The following is a 19,429-nucleotide window of genomic DNA, read 5'->3' as shown; positions in this document are numbered from 1 at the left end:
CGAGGCAAAACTCCAGGTTTGGATGGATCATGGCTGGCTGGCTGATTCTGACACAGAGGATGAGCTCGGGCCACCAAGAGGGCTGATCCCCCTGATGGCCGTCAGGCAAGAGAGTAAACAGAAGGTCCAACCTGTCATGGATTACCAGGAACTCAATGAACACGTTGACTCACACATGGCAGGGGCTGATGTCTGCACACATAAACTGAAAGAATGATGGCGGCAGAGAGCATACATGGCAATCCTGGACCTGCGAAGAGCCTATCTGCAGATATGTCGAGAAATTTCTGTGGCCGTTCCAGACAGTCGAGATCAAAGGGACTCGCTATTGTTTGGCCAGTTTGGGTTCGGCCTGAATGTGGCCCCGAACATTATGACAGCAATTATGCAGGCGATCCGGCGTCAGAATGAAGCCGTGCGACAGGTGACGTCGTCGTATATCGACGACATTTTCGTGAACGAGAACTTCATGTCTGCCCAGGCAGTGAAAGAACACTTTGAGAGCTTTGGGCTGTTGTGCAAGGAGCCAGAGTGCCTGCAAAATGGAGCGAAAGTTCTTGGCTTGTATGTAAGCGGCAGCGCAGATGGACTCCACTGGAGAAGAGGTGGTGACACCTCGGAAGTCCATTCAACATCATGCGTTGCAGCATTTTTTACATCTACAGAAAACTGGTGGGCCACTTGCCCGTGTGTGGGTGGCTCGGGATGGGGTGGCGGCCATAAAGTGATGTGTGACTGCCATGTCAATGGGATGGGACGATGAGGTACACGATGCCGCCCTGCAAAGTATGCTGGTGGAAGCTGTGTCCAGAGTGACCAAGGATGACACTGTGCGAGGGAGCTGGTGCATCGATGGGAGCGAGTTTACAGTTTGGGTAGATGTCAGCTCACTCGCCCTTGGCGTTGCTCTGGCGGTTGATGGATTTATCGTATCAGCCAGAAAATGACACAGGGCACATAAATCTGGCTGAGCTTGATACTACACTCAAAGGGATAAATCTGGCGCTTCAGTCGCAGGCCAGAGTGCTACACATCGTCGCAGACTCTCTGTGCATGCATTGGTGGATAACCGATGCCTTGAGTGGGAAAGCACGGTTGATAATGAAGGCATCGGCCGAAATGCTAATACAGAGACGACTTGCTACCCTGACCGAGATCATCAAGGAATTCAACCTGCCCATAGATGTGACACTGGTGCAGTCCTGTCAGAAATGCACGGATTGCCTGACCAGAGTGCCACGCCATTGGCTGGACTTGCCAAAAGAAGTGGACGAACCAGCACCTGTGAATTGTGCCGCGGTGGGCGTCGGCTTAGCCCAGGCCATGTTGCTGACACTGATGAATTTAGCATTTTCAATTATAATCTCACTAAGAATTCCTGAAAATTTCATGGAAGGATCCACTTTCGAATTTTGCTTTTGAATTTTGCAATTTTGTTTATTAAATTTTGACATTTATGTATATATGATATTTTTGTATATATTTTGTATTGTTTTAATATTTTATACTATTATTTCAGTTCAATGCTGAAAAAAAAATCATGATGGAAGGTAAAAACAAAAACAAAATCGCAAATTGGTGGTTGGTTAGTGTTCGCACCGTATATCTTACAAACAATAATTTAAAAATTTAAAGGCATGGTTCAAACAAGTTTGTTACAAAATAGAATTTATATGTGAAGCAAATATACGTTTTGTATAAGAGTCTGCAAAGTTTTTGTGTGTATAAAATGCCGAAAAAATATCTATCGATCTTTCTATATGCATGTATGTGCGTGTATATATATATATATATATATATATATATATATATATATACTAGACTAGACTACCCGTAACCCGTTGGGTCAGTATGTTATATTAGCTATGGAATTCATGTATGAGCGTGGCACTTGTGACGTAAAGAAAATAGGGTTTTTTGACATAACAGAAACATTTCTATGAAAGTATATTAAAATGAAAAATCACCGACGGATAGCTCAAACATGAAAAAAAATCCTCCCTGTTCGTGTAAAGTTACCTATTTTTCCGAATAATCGCTCAAAAATCGAAAATTAAACATGATTTTCCTACGGATCGAACACCGAAGAAAGTCATTTAGCAGCAAAAACGCACCGATGAGAAATATAAGAATGAAAACCCCATACTGGAATCCTGCAACCAAGTTATAGAAACTTAAAATCTAAAAAGAAGTAATTAATAAAACCTGAAGCAAAAAATAAAACCTAAATAAATAAAATAAAATAAAACTAATATTGAAACAGATTAGTAAATGTGTCAACAAATTCACCGTTCTCACACAACTATTTTGTATCTAGAAATGTAAACAAAAAATAAAAAAGAAAGAAGGAAGGAAAAGGGACGGATAGAGAGTAGTAGTAGTAGTAGTAGTAGTAGTAGTAGTAGTAGTAGTAGTAGTAGTAGTCTTCGCTTTACTACAATTGTTCTTATGTTTGTCAATGGGTTAAAGTTGTTTAGTTGTAAGAAAATAGCGACAGTATAGTTGTAATAAAGAATAGTTGCAAAACACCTCCACTCTTCCCATGTTAAATAATAATTTCGAAATAATAACGTTAATATTTCAGTGCGCAGGTCAAAATCTGTAAAAAAAAAGATTTGTGTTTATTTGTTTATGTTGTTATGGGTTAATGTTTATGCGTGCATGCGCAACCGGATATCGTAAATAAGAAAGTGGGTTACATCACTCGTTACAAGATCGTTTGAGTTTTATAATTATATATATATATATATATATATATATATATATATATATATATATATATATATATATATAATTTTTAAAACAGTAATCTACAGACATGCATGTTTCGAGGCCCTACCTCTCCTCAGCGTAGCTTGACTGTCTCTCTAGGCATTGAACCCCAGATGATATGTATTACAGCCCCATCCGTTACGCTATTAAGTCCTGAATAATTTTACTGTTATTTTGATCGTTTATAAACTTATATAGATTTCTTGTTATTTAAAAAAAAAAAAAAACATACGGATATGTAGCGTCTTCACCTTGAAGATCTTTTTTTTTTCTTAGAAATCGCCCATATTTTATTTGGACGTAAACAAATAATATTTTTATTTATTTATGTATTATTTTTAAAACAATAATCTACCGACATGCACGTTTCGGGGCCCTACCTCTCCTCAGCGTAGCTTGACTGTCTCTGTAGGCGAAAACACTACTTAATTGTATTTATCGTTGAAAAAAAGTAACGAGAAATCTACATAAGTTTATAAACGATAAAAATGACAGTAAAATTATCTAGGATTTCATAGCGAACCGGACACCACACCGGACTGTTATTACGTTGTAGAAAGGGTGTTCATATATATGTCGTGTTATTGTATGTCGTGTTACTAAATGTCTATAGTGGCTTCTTCACTATCTGAACCCTAAGTTATCGTGTTGTAGGCTAGTTATGTTCCGTGATCGTCTAAGTGGGTTGCCTGCGTGTGTATCAGAATTACATAAACGCATACACGTATTTCGACATACCTCATCAACTTTTCAACTGCGTCGTTGATGTTTTGGTCCACATTTAATCTGTTCTTAGATGGAAACTGGAATCTGTGAACGAATGCCTTTCAACTCCAAGCCTATTTATATAGTTTTTTTTATTACTTCCCAGGTGCCGATCACAGAAGAATCGGAAGTGAATATCTTTGCTTGTGGGTTTCTCTTTTCTCCAATCTGAGACACGTCTGCTCTCTCTCTCTCTGATGAGGGAGATACGACCTATTAAACTGTCCGCTGTGTTTGACGTCTTCTTTTCAACTAATCTATTTTCTCAGCAAACCAGAACACATGACAGAAAGACACTTACTTCGATGCTGGTCAATTCTCTTCCGGTGCAACTTGTCCAGTTTACATGTTGATATTTTGACAACTTTTATTGAAACATAGTTTCACATCTCATCTTGTATTTACTTCACATTAGATAGCACCCTAGGTGTGTCAGAATTTTGGGGCATTTTTTGACACCCCTAACACAAAACTGCGAATAAAATATAAAAAAAACCTCGTAATTTCTCTTTTTAAAGTGGGTTGTTCATTTTCTTTATAGAAAATACTTCCAAAATAAACTATTAAAGTTGTTTTAAAAAAATAATAGAAGTATTATTTGTTATTTAAAGAAAAAACAGTGTTTATAAAGTGCCTGCGCGCGTTCATGCAGCCATTTTTTTACGTAATGAAATCAATTGAATTTTACGAGGTAAATTTTTTTTAATTTTTAAATTTATAAAATCTAAAGTTTTTCTAATGGTTCAATTCTTACTACATTTTCCGGTTCAACGTGAAATTTTATTCTCTTTCCAATAAACCGAATATAATATTCTAGACAAGCGGTTTTTTTTTTTTAATTCACTCCCCCATTTCGAAATGCCTATTCAAATGAAAATAATTAATTTTTTCACCTCAAATTTATATATCACAAATTGAAGATAAAAGAACAATAAATAAAATAAGCTAATTTAAAACCAAAAAAGAATAGTTATTTTCAAATTTACCTGTAAAGTTCAAAGTTTAAAACCTGCTTTTAAAAAACCATGTTGAATTTTGTTTTTAACGTGAAACCTTATAATCTTGTTATATTGTCCAGAAATTTTCGTACAATTACGACAATTTTTTATATTTCATTCAATGTTTTTTTTAGATATTTAAAAAAATCACTCCATAAAGAAGAAATAAAATATATTAAATCAAAACTCATGTATTTATTTGGGAGAAGAAAAAAATCGAAATTCGTCGGGTGTTTTTTAGGCAAAAACTGATAAGAATTTACATATATTTATTATATTAAGTTAAAATTCGTTGAATTTCGTGAAATCTTTTTTAAAGAAAACCGATTTTAAAAAAATATTGTATATTTTTCGATAAAACCTTTTATTATTTTAAAGTTTGGTCTTTGCTCTTTTTACTGAAACAAAAAATTGGAGTTTAAATTACATTATTCATATTGTTATAAGCTTCGAAAGATAGCGAATCTATTAATCACTCCTTTTTTAATGGCGAATTCTGACACTCCTAGATAGACAGATAGATCTATCTATCGATCGAGCGATAGATAGATAGATAGATAGATAGATAAACAGATTCAAAGATAGATAGATAGACCGATAGATAGATAACAGATAATTTATCTTCCATAACCATACACCCTGTGCCAGAATTATATGCAAATCGATATTTTTTTTTCTAACTTCGATAGTTTTCAATGAAAATTCGTGAAACTTGGCATGTTATACGGCAACACTCACGCATGTGCGGATATAAAATTTTAAGCTGATCTGTGCAATAGCGAGCAAACGGCAGCCATTTTCGTGACTTGCAGTTTTTTTCAGCATGCCAACTTTATATGTGAGATGGGACGTAAAGGTGTTTTAAGTCAAGCTGAGAAGTCTGAAATTGTTCAAAGGCTCCATAATAAGATTTCCATCTTAGAAATTGCAAAAGAATTACACTGTGATCATCGTACAATCAAAAAATATTGTACTAACCCTCAACTTTGCAACGGACGTTCTGACAAAGGGAAAATTTGTAAGAACTCATATCTGTCACGTCGAACAATGAGCAAAATCAAGAGAGAAGCTCGCCGTAACCCACTTGAAACTAGCAAACAAGTTTTTGAAAAAGCTGGCGTTCCTGATGTGCCCAAATCAACTTGTTGCCGCATCCTGAGGACGATTGCAAAATTTGGAAAGCCAGAGGTCCGCCCCTAGTTGAAGGATATCCACAAGGAAAACAGGATGGAGTGGGCAAGAGATCACATGAAGGTGAATTTTCAAACTGTTTTGTTCACCGATGAGTGTCGAGTAACCCTTGATGGACCCGATGGATGGAGGGGAAGACTGTACCATAATGAAGGTCTACGTCCCCAAAGGATCCGGCATCAACAAGGAGGTGGTGGTGTGATGTTCTGGGCTGCAATCATTGGCAATGAGCTGGTAGGACCATTCAGAGTCGCACATGGAGTGAAAATTACCGCCAAACTCTACATTGACTTCATTAAGGAACACTTGGAACCCTGGCATGAGAAAAAGAATTTGGCATTCCGAAAAAATATGGTATTCATGCATGATAATGCACCGTCTCATTCTGCAAGGATAGTCACTGAATATTTGGAGAGTTTTTGGCAGACATGGGAAAATAATGCGATGGCCAGCCTATTCTCCAGATTTAAATCCCATCGCAAATCTATGGAGGATCTTGAAACAAAATATTTACTCCGGAGGAAGGCAGTACAACTCCAATGATGACCTCAGGAATGCTATTCTGACTGCTGCCAAAGACATTTCATCAGATGAAATCGAAAGTTTGACATCTTCAATGGACCAAAGGCTTTTTGCTCTTGTCAATAAAAATGGCAATTATATAAGATATTGATTGTACTATGAAACCATATTGAAGTTGTTTGTTCTTTATTATTGTTGTTCTCAATTTACAAATTCCTAGAATAATCAATAGTTCGATAATCTTTTAGCACTTCACCATTGTTTTACATATAAAGTTGGCACGCTGAAAAAAAACTGCATGTCACGAAAATGGCTGCCGTTTGCTCGCTATTGCACAGATCAGCTTAAAATTTTATATCCGCACATGCGTGAGTGTTGCCGTATAACATGCCAAGTTTCACGAATTTTCATTGAAAACTATCGGAGTTAGAACAAAAATATCGATTTGCATATAATTCTGGCATGGGTTGTATAACAATGGGGTTCGATTCCTAGAGAGACAGCCAAGCTATTCTAAGAAGTGGTAGGGCCCCGAAACATGCATGTCCGTAAATTACTGTTTTAAAAATAATAGATTAATAAATAAAAATATTATTTCTTTACGTCCAAATAGGCGATTTTCTAAAATAAAATTCAACGTGAAGACGCTACTTAACCGTATTATCGTTAAAACAAAACAACAATATAGATGATGATGATGATGATGATGATGATGATGATGATGATGAAGGAAAAGTAAAGTTACATACTTTACAAATTTATTAAATCATCAATCGTTTAAACAACGAATATAATAATCAATGTATTATCAAAGAATTGCTCTTCTCCTCAGAAGGAGAAATCAATAAATTTCTAATATGTGGAATAAATTAAAGCATAATTTCACTTCGTATTTTCTAATACAATGAAGCAATCACAATAAAAGTAAACGCTTTATAACTTTTTATCCATAATAACATAATTTCGAACATAAATAGATATGATTCTTTTATATCTAACTGGCAAGGCTACATGGCATTACCCTAGTGAAGGTATAAGAGTTCAAAATATTGCATGTCGTATATCTGCTAACATGAAACAATAATACGGGTGCATATGAAATCGATGTGTAGTATTTTTTTATGGAAATCGCTCGAGACAAGGCATGAAACCACTTGATGTAAGGAGATAACAGGAACGAAAGCTGATCAATGCAAAGACATGAGATGCTTCTTGACCTTAGTCTTGAAAAGACCAAGGCTGTAGGTAGAAGGAAGACAGTGAGCATGAAAAGAGTTTCACAACCGCGCAGTCCTTGGAAAGAATCTACTGAAATAGGAAGCTGTATTACAATGACGTATTAAAACAGTGAATTGATGGAGACCTCTAGACCAAGAGTCAAATGAGCTGAAACAAAGGAAGCAGGGAATAGATCAGACAATTCTGAGGAACACATGTCAGTATAGTATTTGTAGAAAAGCCTGTGACTAGCGCAGAGAAGAAAGAATAGGCCAATCAAATTACATACACGTTTCTGCAATTTATCAAGAATTTTCAAATGGGCACAGATTCACCGACTGAAATATGACATACATTGTTTGGCTGTGGATTTGTAAAGATAATGAACTGCCTTGGATGTGAGAAAGTGTTCTTTTCCCTCTCTTAATGCCGCTATCACTGTGTCCTCTAAAGGTTATGCAAACTTTTGAATCAATCTGGATAGTCCATCTGCATGTCCAATATTTTTGGATGAAATGTACTCCATTTTAAAATTATAATTCAACAGAATTATGCTTCATCGTTGAAGTCTGTTTGCAATGTGAGTTGGTATGCCTTTTTTAGATCCAAAAATAGTCAACAAGGGCTTGTGGTGGTCAGTCTGCAACGTAATGAATAAATCTATGGAATTTTCCATGAATAAATCTATGGAATTTTCTAATTGCATAAATTATTGCTAAACGTTTTCAATTTGAGAATAGTTTCTCTCTGCAGGCAAAAGTGATCTGGAAGCATAAACTATTGGCTTCGTTGATCTGTCTTCCAGTCTATACTATATAATCACTTGCATCTGATGCCACAATCAATTCCTTCTGTGGATCGAAGTGCTAAATCAGATAGCAGGCATTTCTTAATCTCTTCAAATGCGCTTTGGCACACCTTTGACCACTTTCGTCCTTTTTTTAATAATTTGTTCAATGGTGCTCTCAACTTATACATTTTTGGGATATAGAGCATAATATTGTGCTAAACCCAAAAAAGATTGTAACTGGGCAACATTGCTAGGTGCTAGCATCCTCTCAATGGCTTCTGTTCTTTGAGGATCCGGTCTTCTGCCTTGGCTGTCAATGATTTGATCCAGATATTTTATCTGTTTTAAAAAAATTCACATTTTTCAGCACTCAATTTGAAACCAAATTCCTCAATTATTTGGAAAAATGTTCTGATATGTTCCTTATGTTCCTGCACATTTCTACTCTTTACAAGAATGTCATCCAAATATGCGATTGCAAAATCTAAATCGGCAAGCATTGTGTCCATTATTTGCTGAAATAACGCTGGAGCTACTTTCAAACTAAAAGGGAGCCTTTTGAGTCTGAAGAGTCCTAAATGGGTACTGATACATAAATACTTCGAACATTCTTCACTGACTTTTACCTGAAGGTAAGCCTCGGATAAATCAATTTTGGAGAAAATTTTCCCTCCATTCAGCTTTGTAAAAATATCTTCAGAGGATGGGAGTGGATAACTATGATCCATGACAGTCATTGAGGCCTGTAGAAAAATCGGCACATACCCAAATCCTCTTATTTTTCTTTTTAACATATACAGTGGGGCTTGCCCACTCAGAATAGTCAACTTTTTCGATCACACCATTTTCCTGCAGTCTCTGCAGTTCAATTTCAATATCTTCTTTTGAAGAAAAAGGAACGTTTCTGTTTGGCTTAAAAACAGGTTTCACATTTTGCTTTAGTTCAAAATTCACTTCGGTCTTAGTACACATACCTAACCCCTTAGAAAAAACCCTGGGCAATTCATTTTTCAAGACCGTAAGAAAATCCTCATTTTGTTTGAAATTTTTCTTTTCATTTACACTCACACTGTTATAAAATGAATTTATGGGTAGCTTCCATAAATCAAACAAAACGATCCAATCAATTACGAAAAGGCAAGATTTATACCTGGAACAACTGACACTTTTGCAGAAAAAGTTTTTGATGCAAGGGATACACTACAATTAAATTCTCCCATGAATTTTAATCTCTTGCTGGATACTCCTTTGGCAATTTTAAATGTTTTTCTAGTTTTGGACACCCAATCCTCTTCCAGATCACTTCGTCGATGATTGAAATATCGCTACCTGTATCCAAAAGTAGTTTCACTATGCGACCATTTATTTTAGTATTGACAAATTTTCTTTTACTTCCTTGTCTCACTTCTCCTTTTGACAACACCACATTTACTTTAGACTTAAATTTTTGTCTTTGTTTATTTTGTTTAGTTCGGCACTAGGAAGATCGGTGTCCGATTAAACCACATTTGGCACAAGGTTGGTCTTTAAAAGGGCAATTTTTCTTAAGTGCGAACCCGCACAGCTCCAACATTCAAAACTTTTTCCTTTGTTCTTGGGAAATGTTTTTTGTTTTACCATTAGGACGTGGGATATAGTTTTTCCCTCTATCCTAGTGGTATCCCTTTTCACATTTATCAATTTCTGACATTCTTCTGCCACTTTTTGAAAGTTAATTTCTGGATCTTGCTCCATAATCAATAAAATCCTTGACCTTAAGTCCTTGTCCTTCGGTGCTGTCAGTCCCTTAAACATGTCAACTGACAAATCTTTTAATTTAAATAGTTAGCACTGGGCGTTGACTTTACCCGCATATGTGATAATATCATCAGTTTCTTCTTTTTGCATGTTCAAGTACTTATACCTTCTATGAAAAAGGCTGTCTCTGTCACCAAATATCGAATACAAAATTTGAACAGTTTCCGAAAAAGAAATATCTTCCGGTTTCTTTGGTAAAATCAAATTCGGAAATCTTGTGTTTTCCTCCGTACCCAATTTCTGAAGTAGAAGTGTGATTCTTTCCTCGTCCGATCATTTCTCACATCTTTTTGTAAAACTCGTCTCGAACCTACAATAATAGACAGGGAACGTATTAGCTCATTCTGGGTCGTATTTGAACTCCGCTAAAGAGTTGGCTATACCCTCTGCTGAAAAAAAATCTACATACGCCATCTTCAGATTTTTGTAACAACACAGTTTCACATAACAGACGATTCTCTGTAGTTTGCTGAATGACAAATGATTCAAAACATTCTTGCTGAATCAACATCCGTTTTTGAAATTTAATTTGAGTTTTTTGTTGAGCGATCAAGCTTTCAGTTATCATTTTCGTTAACTTTGTTATTTGTTCGGAAGACATTTTTTTTAAACGCACAAATACAAAGTCAACATATACAAAATTTTGTTCCAAAAAATAAGATGCCCCCCCCCCAAATCTCGTCACAAAAATAAAAAATTTGTCAGGACTTGAGAAATATCCGAAGAAAAAAAAAATTCACCATACAAAATATCAATAGTTTACAAATTTTCAGAGATCCTTTTCGTCTTTTTCAAATATGTAAACTTCTTTTAAAAATTTCTTTATGATACAAAAACAATTTCCACAGTATAATTCATTTTATCGTATTAACCAAAAACAAAACACTCCCGAATTGCTTTTCAACACAAGACGATATTATAATGTTGGCGGCTCCCGTCTGGCGGGAATCAAACAACATTAAAGAACAACACAGACATAGGTGTTAACAATCGATCGGTCGCCAGACATTTTTGTGGTGGTATGGGGGGGGGGCTCTATATTGCCTTAGGAAATGTGGTAACTGGGTTTTCCAGTTGTGGCCTTCCACCGTCGCCGCAAGAACGCATTTTTTTAGGGTGCGTATAAAACGCTCTACTTCACCATTTGCCTCAGGCCATAGAGGTGCAATGCGTCTATGTTTGAAACCTGCTTGTGCTGCTAAGTCTCTAAAGTCTTGTCCTTGAAATGGCGGACCATTATCGGATTTTAGAATGGTCGGATATCCTTGTCTAGCAAAGATCATGTTTAGACGGGGAATAACTGTACACACAGATATTGAGGGTATTACCTCCATTTCAGGGAATCGGCTGTAATCGTCGATTATGACTAACACATAGTGACCTGATGGGAACGGACCTGCAAAATCGACTGAGATTTCAGTCCATGGTGCAACTGGTAGTGGTGAGGAGTGCATGGGTTCGCGGCTCATCTGCCTTGGGTCTGAGGCTTGGCAGGGAATGCATCCGTGTATTGTTTTCTCCACCAATCTATCGATTCCTGGGAACCACATTTATTTTATTAGTTGCTTGGTTTTGACCATGCCCTGGTGAGATTGATGAGCTATATCGACTGATCTCTTCCTTAATTTTGAGGGAATTACAAACCGGTGTCCTCGAAGGATGAGACCATTGTGTATTGAAATTTCATCCTTGAATGGGGAAAAACTTGACAGCTGGGAATCATTCCATCGTCCACAGCAACCATGACCTTTTGTAACTGGGGGTCCTGTTCTGTGGCTTGTTTGACTTCTTCAAGAGTTAAAGATTTTGGTATTATATTCTTAGCTACATAACTTATGTAGGCTTCTGCTACATTGTCTTTAGATGATATGTGTTTTGGGTGATGACTCAGTCCGTACGGTTTTGGTCATCTTTCCCGGGATGGTATACTAGGTTGTACTGGTAGGGAATGAGACGAATACGCCAGCGTTCAATCCTTGTTGTTGTCGGTTTAAAACTTTTTACAATCCCAAGAAGAGGACGATGGTCGGTGATGATTTTGAATCTCGCTCCATATAAATAGAGATGAAAATGTTCAGCTGCATATACGATGGCTAACATCTCTCTCTCAGTTTGAGACTATCGCTGTTCTACATCTGTGAGGGCACGACTGGCATAGCATAGCACCTTCCCATCTTGTGTCAGAACTGCACCTAATCTAACTGGGCTTGCATCTACCAGGATGTTGGTGTTTTTCTTCGGGTCGAAGTACGCCATCACTTCAGCTCCAGTAAGAGTTTCCTTTAACTTGTTTGCAGCTGCTTCTTCTTCTTCTGTCCATCTCCAATTAGCATCTTTTTTGTGAGCCGTCTCAGTGGTTCACTAATAGTGGCATAATAATCGAGCCACATACTGTGTCATGCCCAAGAATGATCTGACGTCACTAATGTTCCTTGGAGATTTTCATTTTGTAATGGCAGAGATTTTCTCTGCATCTGGGGACACTCCATTCTCACTGAAAATGTGTCTGAAGAAAGTCAGTTTCCGTACAGAAAAAAGGCATTTTTCTTTGTTCAGCTTGGCTCCTGCTTCTTGTAGACGTTTCAGAGTGTTCCTCAAGCTGATGTCATGTAATGGCTGGTCACGTACATAAATTATTATGTCGTCTGATAGGTTTTTCACTCCTGGGATGTCTCTGAGGAGGTCTGACATAGCTTTTTGAAATAGTTCAGAGGCTGCATTCACACCAAAAACTTAGACGCTTGTAACAAAATAAACCTGCATGTGTGGCAAATGTCGTTATATATCTGCTGGACTCTTCCACTTCTAGTTGATGATAAGCATTGGAGAGGTCTAGTTTGCTGAAAACTGTACATCCATTTAAGTCTGCTATTAAGTCGTCTACATTTGGCATTGGATGTTTTATCCGTTGAATGGCTTCATTTGCATTTCTCATGTCGACGCAAATTCGTACGCTACCATTTTTCTTGGGAACTACCACAACCGGGCTAACCCAAGGGGTAGGTCCAGTGACTTCTTCAATCAAATCCATTTCTCTGAGACGTTTGAGTTCCATCTCCATGTCTTTTCTCACATGGAAAGGTATCCTGTGGTGTCGCTGAGTTACGGGGGAAACTGATGAGTCAATGTGGAAATTAATAGTAACTCCGGAAATTTTTCCCATCTTTCCATCAAACAAAAGTGTGGGGAACTCGTCTTGAATTGGGATCGTCACATGGAACGTGAAGTTAAACGTTATCATTCCCAGTGCTTCAGCAGAATCACCACTCAAGAGGTTCTGCTGTTCAACTAAAGGATTGTCGCTGTCGACCACAAATATCTTAGCCCTACAGGATTTATCACGAAATTCTATGCTCGCATTAATAAATCCTCGGATGGGTATGGCATGTTTAGATCTGTACGCAAATATCCGGGTCATTGTTTTGTTTATACGTGGTTTGTGCTTTAAACCATCATATATGTGTCCAGCAATTATATTGACACTAGCACCCGTGTCTACCAAAAACGTACAGGGGAATTATTGACAAGGACGGTAACTCTTGGTGTCTTAATTGACGGTGTAAATTTCACCGAGTACACAGACTCGTCACTAGACGTAGAGGGGGATACCGGAGGAGGATTGGTGAAACGAATTACTCTTACTGGCTTTGCTTTGCATGCTCTCGCAAAGTGGTTTTTCTTGTGGTAATTCTTGCATTCTTTCCCTCGGGCTGGACAAGTCGGGTGTGTAGAAGAGTATCCACAATAGTGACACGTTTGCTGTCTGCCATCTTTTTTTGTCCACCACGCGGTCGATTCTTCGAGGTGTCATGGCGACTGTTTTGCCGTGAGTGTTCACAACAAATGTCTTTACTGCCGTTGGTGTTGAAATTTTCGTTATTTCCATTTGTGAAACGCTTGCAGTTCTCGTTGCTGTAAAGAGCGTGTAGTTCATTACGCTCCATGTCTGTGGCACGCGTATAAGCCAGTTCGATTGCCCTCGCTTCGTCCAGGACTTGCTTTAGCATAGAGTTGTCTCTTAGCGCCTTCCTTCTGACTTTAGAGGATGTGCACCCCTGCAAAATTTGGGCAAGATCTCTGTTTTTATCTTCAAAATCGCACGTGGAGGCTAGAGTCCGTAGTCGTGTATGATACGAGTCTAAGCTTTCATTCGGGTCTTGCATGGCCCGTCGAAACTTGAAAATTTCGTACGACGTGTTCTTTTGCGGCGTAAAATGATTTGTTACTGACTTTTTTGTAATTTCATCTTCACCCGAAACTACATTTGACGTCGTCCAAAATGTTGCGCCTATGCCCTTTTGTTGGTCTGTGAAATCGTGGAAAATATCGAAAACTTCGTCTCCTGTATAGTGGAGAAGTGTCGCTTTCTTTTTTTTTTATCGTCGTGAATGTCCATTGTGACAAATAAATTCTCCAACCTGTCTATCCATTTTTTCCTATGAACGGCTGTTGTGGTTTAGTCCACATGTACGCTGTTGTGGTTTGGTCCGCATGTTCGCTGAAACTGGGAAAAACTGGTAAACCACCGCTGGCCATTTTTTTTTTTTTTGTATTAAATTCCGAAAATTATGTAGCATGAGCTCGTAACGAAAAATAATCTCTCGTCGCCAGATATAATGTTGGCGGCTCCTGTCTGGCAGGAATCAAACAGCATTAAAGAACGACAACACAGACATAGGTGTTAACAATAGATCAGCCGCCAGATAGCTGCCGTCCGAGCTTACTTTATTAGAGAGTACGCATCTAAGGGTAGATAACTCTTAGGGTTATGTCCCTTTACTTGTGTACATCACAGATATGACGTCAACTTTTCAGAAAGTTCAAAGAAAAACGGCAATAAAAATATAAAAAATTTTTGTACTTGCGTGAATAGTTGTCTTTCGCTTTCTAAGAAGTATATCCTTAATCGGATATAAACTCTTGAGAATTTTTTTTTTCGCGCTCACCACGTGTTCACTTTCTTTTTCTTATACTGAGTTCGCATCTCGTCTCCAGTGCCAATTTGATATGTCCTAAGGTGACCAATCGAAGATAAAGTATTCCTTGAAAGGAATAAATATACACTGTAGTTTAAATACTGAAAGAGACGTTTATTTACGTATTTACATAGAGACAAATAAAGCGTGTTAATGTTCAGGGGGAAGTCTCTGTTTTTTTTCAAGGGTCCAGTGAAAACCGGTGATTCGGTTCCTTATGCAGAATGTTCTGGATTGGTTACCTATCTCCACATAAAACTTTGTTGCTGTCGGACTGAGGTGTGGTTCTGTTCAGTTTCAGGAGGTCTGCTCTCACAGATTTTACCTTCTCACTGAGAGGCGTTAGGGTTATTATTAGTTGCCTGATCTATGATTGCTGTGAAATGCCGATGGATTTTCTAAGGAATTTTTGTAGATCTGAGTGCACTTCACCTACCCACCTGACCATATGTCTAATCTGATGCATAAGAGGTAAATAAACATGCATATTATTATTAAATATATATATATATATATATATATATATATATATATATATATATATATATGATAAAAAATTGACTTAACAGATCTCGTAGCATAGACAAATAATGGCTCACATTTACATGAATTTCTCGTCTGCCGAACATATCGAACATACATTAAACAGAATTGAAGATTAGTTAAAAAATTATGTGGAATCGATTATCAATCCTGACAATAAGTGTGCAGGCAAAACAGTCTAGTTGGGGCACACGTACGCACACTATTCTTAAGCTAAAGATGAGTCTTTCGTTTGTCTTTTTATTACATTGCTTCACTAATAATTAACATTGAACACTGTATGTAAGCAAGTAACAGCTGTCGAACAATGAACCCAACTATAGACAAGACAAGGCTGATAGCTATCTGAAGCTTTTAATCTATAGGATTATTTTAAGTTCCTTTTTCCTATGAGAAAGTGATAAACTTATAGAAAGACTAGTCTTAACAGACTTTAAGATCAACTTTTTTAATATTGTTTATGACAACAAAAATGTTGCACACAAAAAAAAGAAAACAAAACTTTATATACAAAGAACGATCAGGTATTTATTCAAGTTGCTTACACTGTTGGGTGTAGGTTGACAAGATTAGGACAGTGTCCAAATGATGAAGGTAAGAAAGTGCAGTTGACCGCCAAAACTCTACAAGCAGTATATATTTGGATAAAGATAGTCGATGCTCGGGAATCCAATGGACAGAAGCAGGAGAGAGAGGTAGAGAGAGAGAGGTAGAGAGAGAGAGAGAGAGAGAGAGAGAGAGAGAGAGAGAGAGAGAGAGAGAGAGAGAGAGAGGGGGGGGCGACTTTATTCGTTGTTTCCAGGATCCTTTCATGACATGCAATTCTCAAAGGGGTCTGAAGTAGTCTATTAAGAGATGGATGAAATTAATACTACTTGCAAAGTTGGTTGGTTATCGTTATCACCCAACAACCTGACAATGTTACTTTCCACATGAAGAAATAAATATTCGCTCCCATCATTTTCTAATAACTTAACTTGTAGCAATAAAATCAAATCCTTACTCACAAGATAACAAGCAATTTATTAATAAGAACCCTTGAGTGGAAGTTGTTGAATCAAGTGAGTCGTAGTATTTACAGGCATTTTTAATTTCATCCGAGAACTACAACAAGAGATTTTATTAACATATGCCTCGTAAAGTCTCTTGAAGGTGAAACGGTGCCTTCCTGATAACATGTTGCTGTTATGGGTTGCCTCTACTGCCTCCATTGCCAATGAGTTCACCTAATCTTTTCACATTTTCACTTACACATTGTTTTTGAGTTGTTTACTTTTGAGCACTCTTTTATATGCTTTGGATTATATTAAGTTTCTTTTGAATAAAATTCACAAATGTTTATAAAATAATATTGATTTTTAAAAATCTTTTTCAGTATCAACATGGCATATTATAATAAAGCTTTTACAATATCTGAAAATGTTGATATCAGTTTAAGGTGAGTAGATGCTCAATTTTATATGTAGGAACATTTTGCTCCTTTTTCTTATAACTAACAAATAAACTATAGTAGTATATTTGTTATTTCCTTAGGTTTGTAGTTTTTTCGGGAATAATAAAACTGCTTCATTTCAATTTAAATAAATTCTCCAGCTCAATAGCAATTGAATCACTTTTGCATTTTGATAAATTTTTCTTTGGATTTAACATTAAAAAACATTAAAACATTTGATTGAACTTTCGATTTAACATAAAATACATTAAAACATTTGATTGAACTTTGGATTTAGCATTAAAAACCATTAAAAAATTTGATTGAACTTTGGATTTAACATTAAAAACATTAAAACATTTGATTGAACTTTCGATTTAACATTAAAAAACATAAAAACATTTGATTGAACTTTCGATTTAACATTAAAAACATTAAAACGTTTGATTGAACTTTCGATTTAACATTAAAAAACATTAAAACATTTGACGGAACTTTGGATTTAACATATAAAAACATTAAAACATTTGATTGAACTTTCGATTTAACATTAAAAAAAAAACATTAAAACTTTGGATTGAACTTTGGATTTAACATTAAAAACATAAAAAAATTTAATTAAACATTGAATTTAACGTAAAAAACATCAAAATATTCGATTGTACTTTAGGTTCACCATTAAAAACCATTAAAACATTTGATGGTACTTTGGATTTAACATTAAAAACATTAAAACATTTGATTGAACTTTCGATTTAACATTAAAAAACATTAAAATGTTTGAGTGAAATTTGGATTTAACATTAAAAAACATTAAACCGTTTAATTGAACTTTGGATTTAGCATAAAAAAACATTAAAAACTTTCATTGAGCTTTGGATTTAGCATAAAAACATTAAAACATCTGATTAAACTTTGGATTTAACAAAAAAGACATTAAAAAATTTGATTAAACTTTGGATTTACCATTAAAAAAATCAATACATTAAAACGCTTCAAAAGATTCGTGGGAAATATAACTTTGTGATAAAATATACATTTGTGATAAAATATCAATTAGTGATAAAATATACATTTGTGAAAAACTATACATTTGTGATAAAATATACATTTGTGATAAAATATACATTTGTGATAAAATATACATTTGTGATAAAATATACTTTCTGATAAAATATGCATTCGTTATAAAATATACATTTGTGATAAAATATGTATTTGTGATAATATATAAATTTGTGATAAAATATGAATTTGTGATAAAATATGCATTTGTGATAAAATATCCATTGGTTATAAAATATGCATTTCTGAAAAAATATGTATTTGTGATCAAATATGCATTTGTTATAAAAAATGTATTTATGATAAAATATGCATTTGTTATAAAATATCTATTTTTGATCGACTATGCATTTGGGAACAAATATGCATTTGTGATAAAATATACATTTTTTATAAAATATCAATTTGTGATAAAATATAAATTTGTGATAAAATATGCATTTGCGATAAAATATGCGTTTGTGATAAAGTATAAATTTGTGATAAAATATGCATTTGTGATAAAATATGCAGTTGTGATAAAATATAAATTTCTGATAAAATATACATTTGTGATAAATTATGCATTTGTGATACAATATCCGTTTGTGATAAAATATAAATTTAGGATCAAATATGCATTGGTGATAAAATATGCATTTGTGATACAATATGTGATTGTGATAAAACATGAATTTGTGATAAAATATACATTTGTGATAAAAATGCATTTGTGATAAAATATAAATTTGTGATAAAATATGCATTTGTGATAAAATATACATTTTTGATAAACTATAATTTTTGATAAAATACAAATTTGTGATACAATATACATTTGCGATAAAATATGCATTTGTGATAAAATATAAATTTGTGATACAATATGCATTTGTGATACAATATAAATTTGTGATAAAATATAAATTTGTGAGGAAATATAACTTTGTGATAAAATATAAATTTGTGATAAAATATGCATTTGTGATAAAATATCCATTGGTTATAAAATATGCATTTCTGAAAAAATATGTATTTGTAATAAAATATCCATTTGTTATAAAATATGCATTTTTGATAAAATATGCATTTGATATAAGATATGCATTTGATATAAAATATCTATTTGTGATCGACTATGCATTTGTGACCAAATATGAATTTGTGATAAAATATACATTTGTGATAAAATATACATTTGTTATAAAATTTCCATTTGTGATAAAATATAACTTTGTGATAAAATATGCATTTGTGATACAATATGCATTTGTTATAAAATATGCATTTGTGATACCATATGCATTTGTGATACACTATGCAGTTGTGATAAAATATGCATTTGTGACAAAATATACATTTATGATAAAATATACATTTG

The 19,429-nt window shown here is 35.1% G+C and overlaps 1 protein-coding gene across 15 annotated transcripts in view; it reads left to right on the top strand.

Moving 5' to 3' along the window:
- The window catches only part of LOC145293809 (potassium channel subfamily T member 2-like), a 659,145-nt gene that overhangs the window by 62,550 nt on the left and 577,166 nt on the right, over positions 1 to 19,429 (top strand). For 12 of the 15 annotated variants that reach the window (XM_080140398.1, XM_080140404.1, XM_080140403.1 and 9 more), the window contains one exon: positions 16,948 to 17,010. In XM_080140398.1, the coding sequence (XP_079996524.1) occupies positions 16,955 to 17,010 (56 nt within the window). In that variant the 5' untranslated portion in view covers positions 16,948 to 16,954. Of the gene's footprint in view, positions 1 to 16,947; positions 17,011 to 19,429 lie in introns of those variants that run through there. The other 3 variants (XM_080140406.1, XM_080140409.1, XM_080140408.1) reach the window with 3 other exon arrangements.

The sequence above is a fragment of the Euprymna scolopes genome, chromosome 15 (genome assembly GCF_053919585.1).
Source record: "Euprymna scolopes isolate OS-2025 chromosome 15, ASM5391958v1, whole genome shotgun sequence".
Lineage (NCBI taxonomy): Eukaryota > Metazoa > Mollusca > Cephalopoda > Sepiida > Sepiolidae > Euprymna > Euprymna scolopes.
This window is presented reverse-complemented; position numbering and strand designations above follow the sequence as displayed.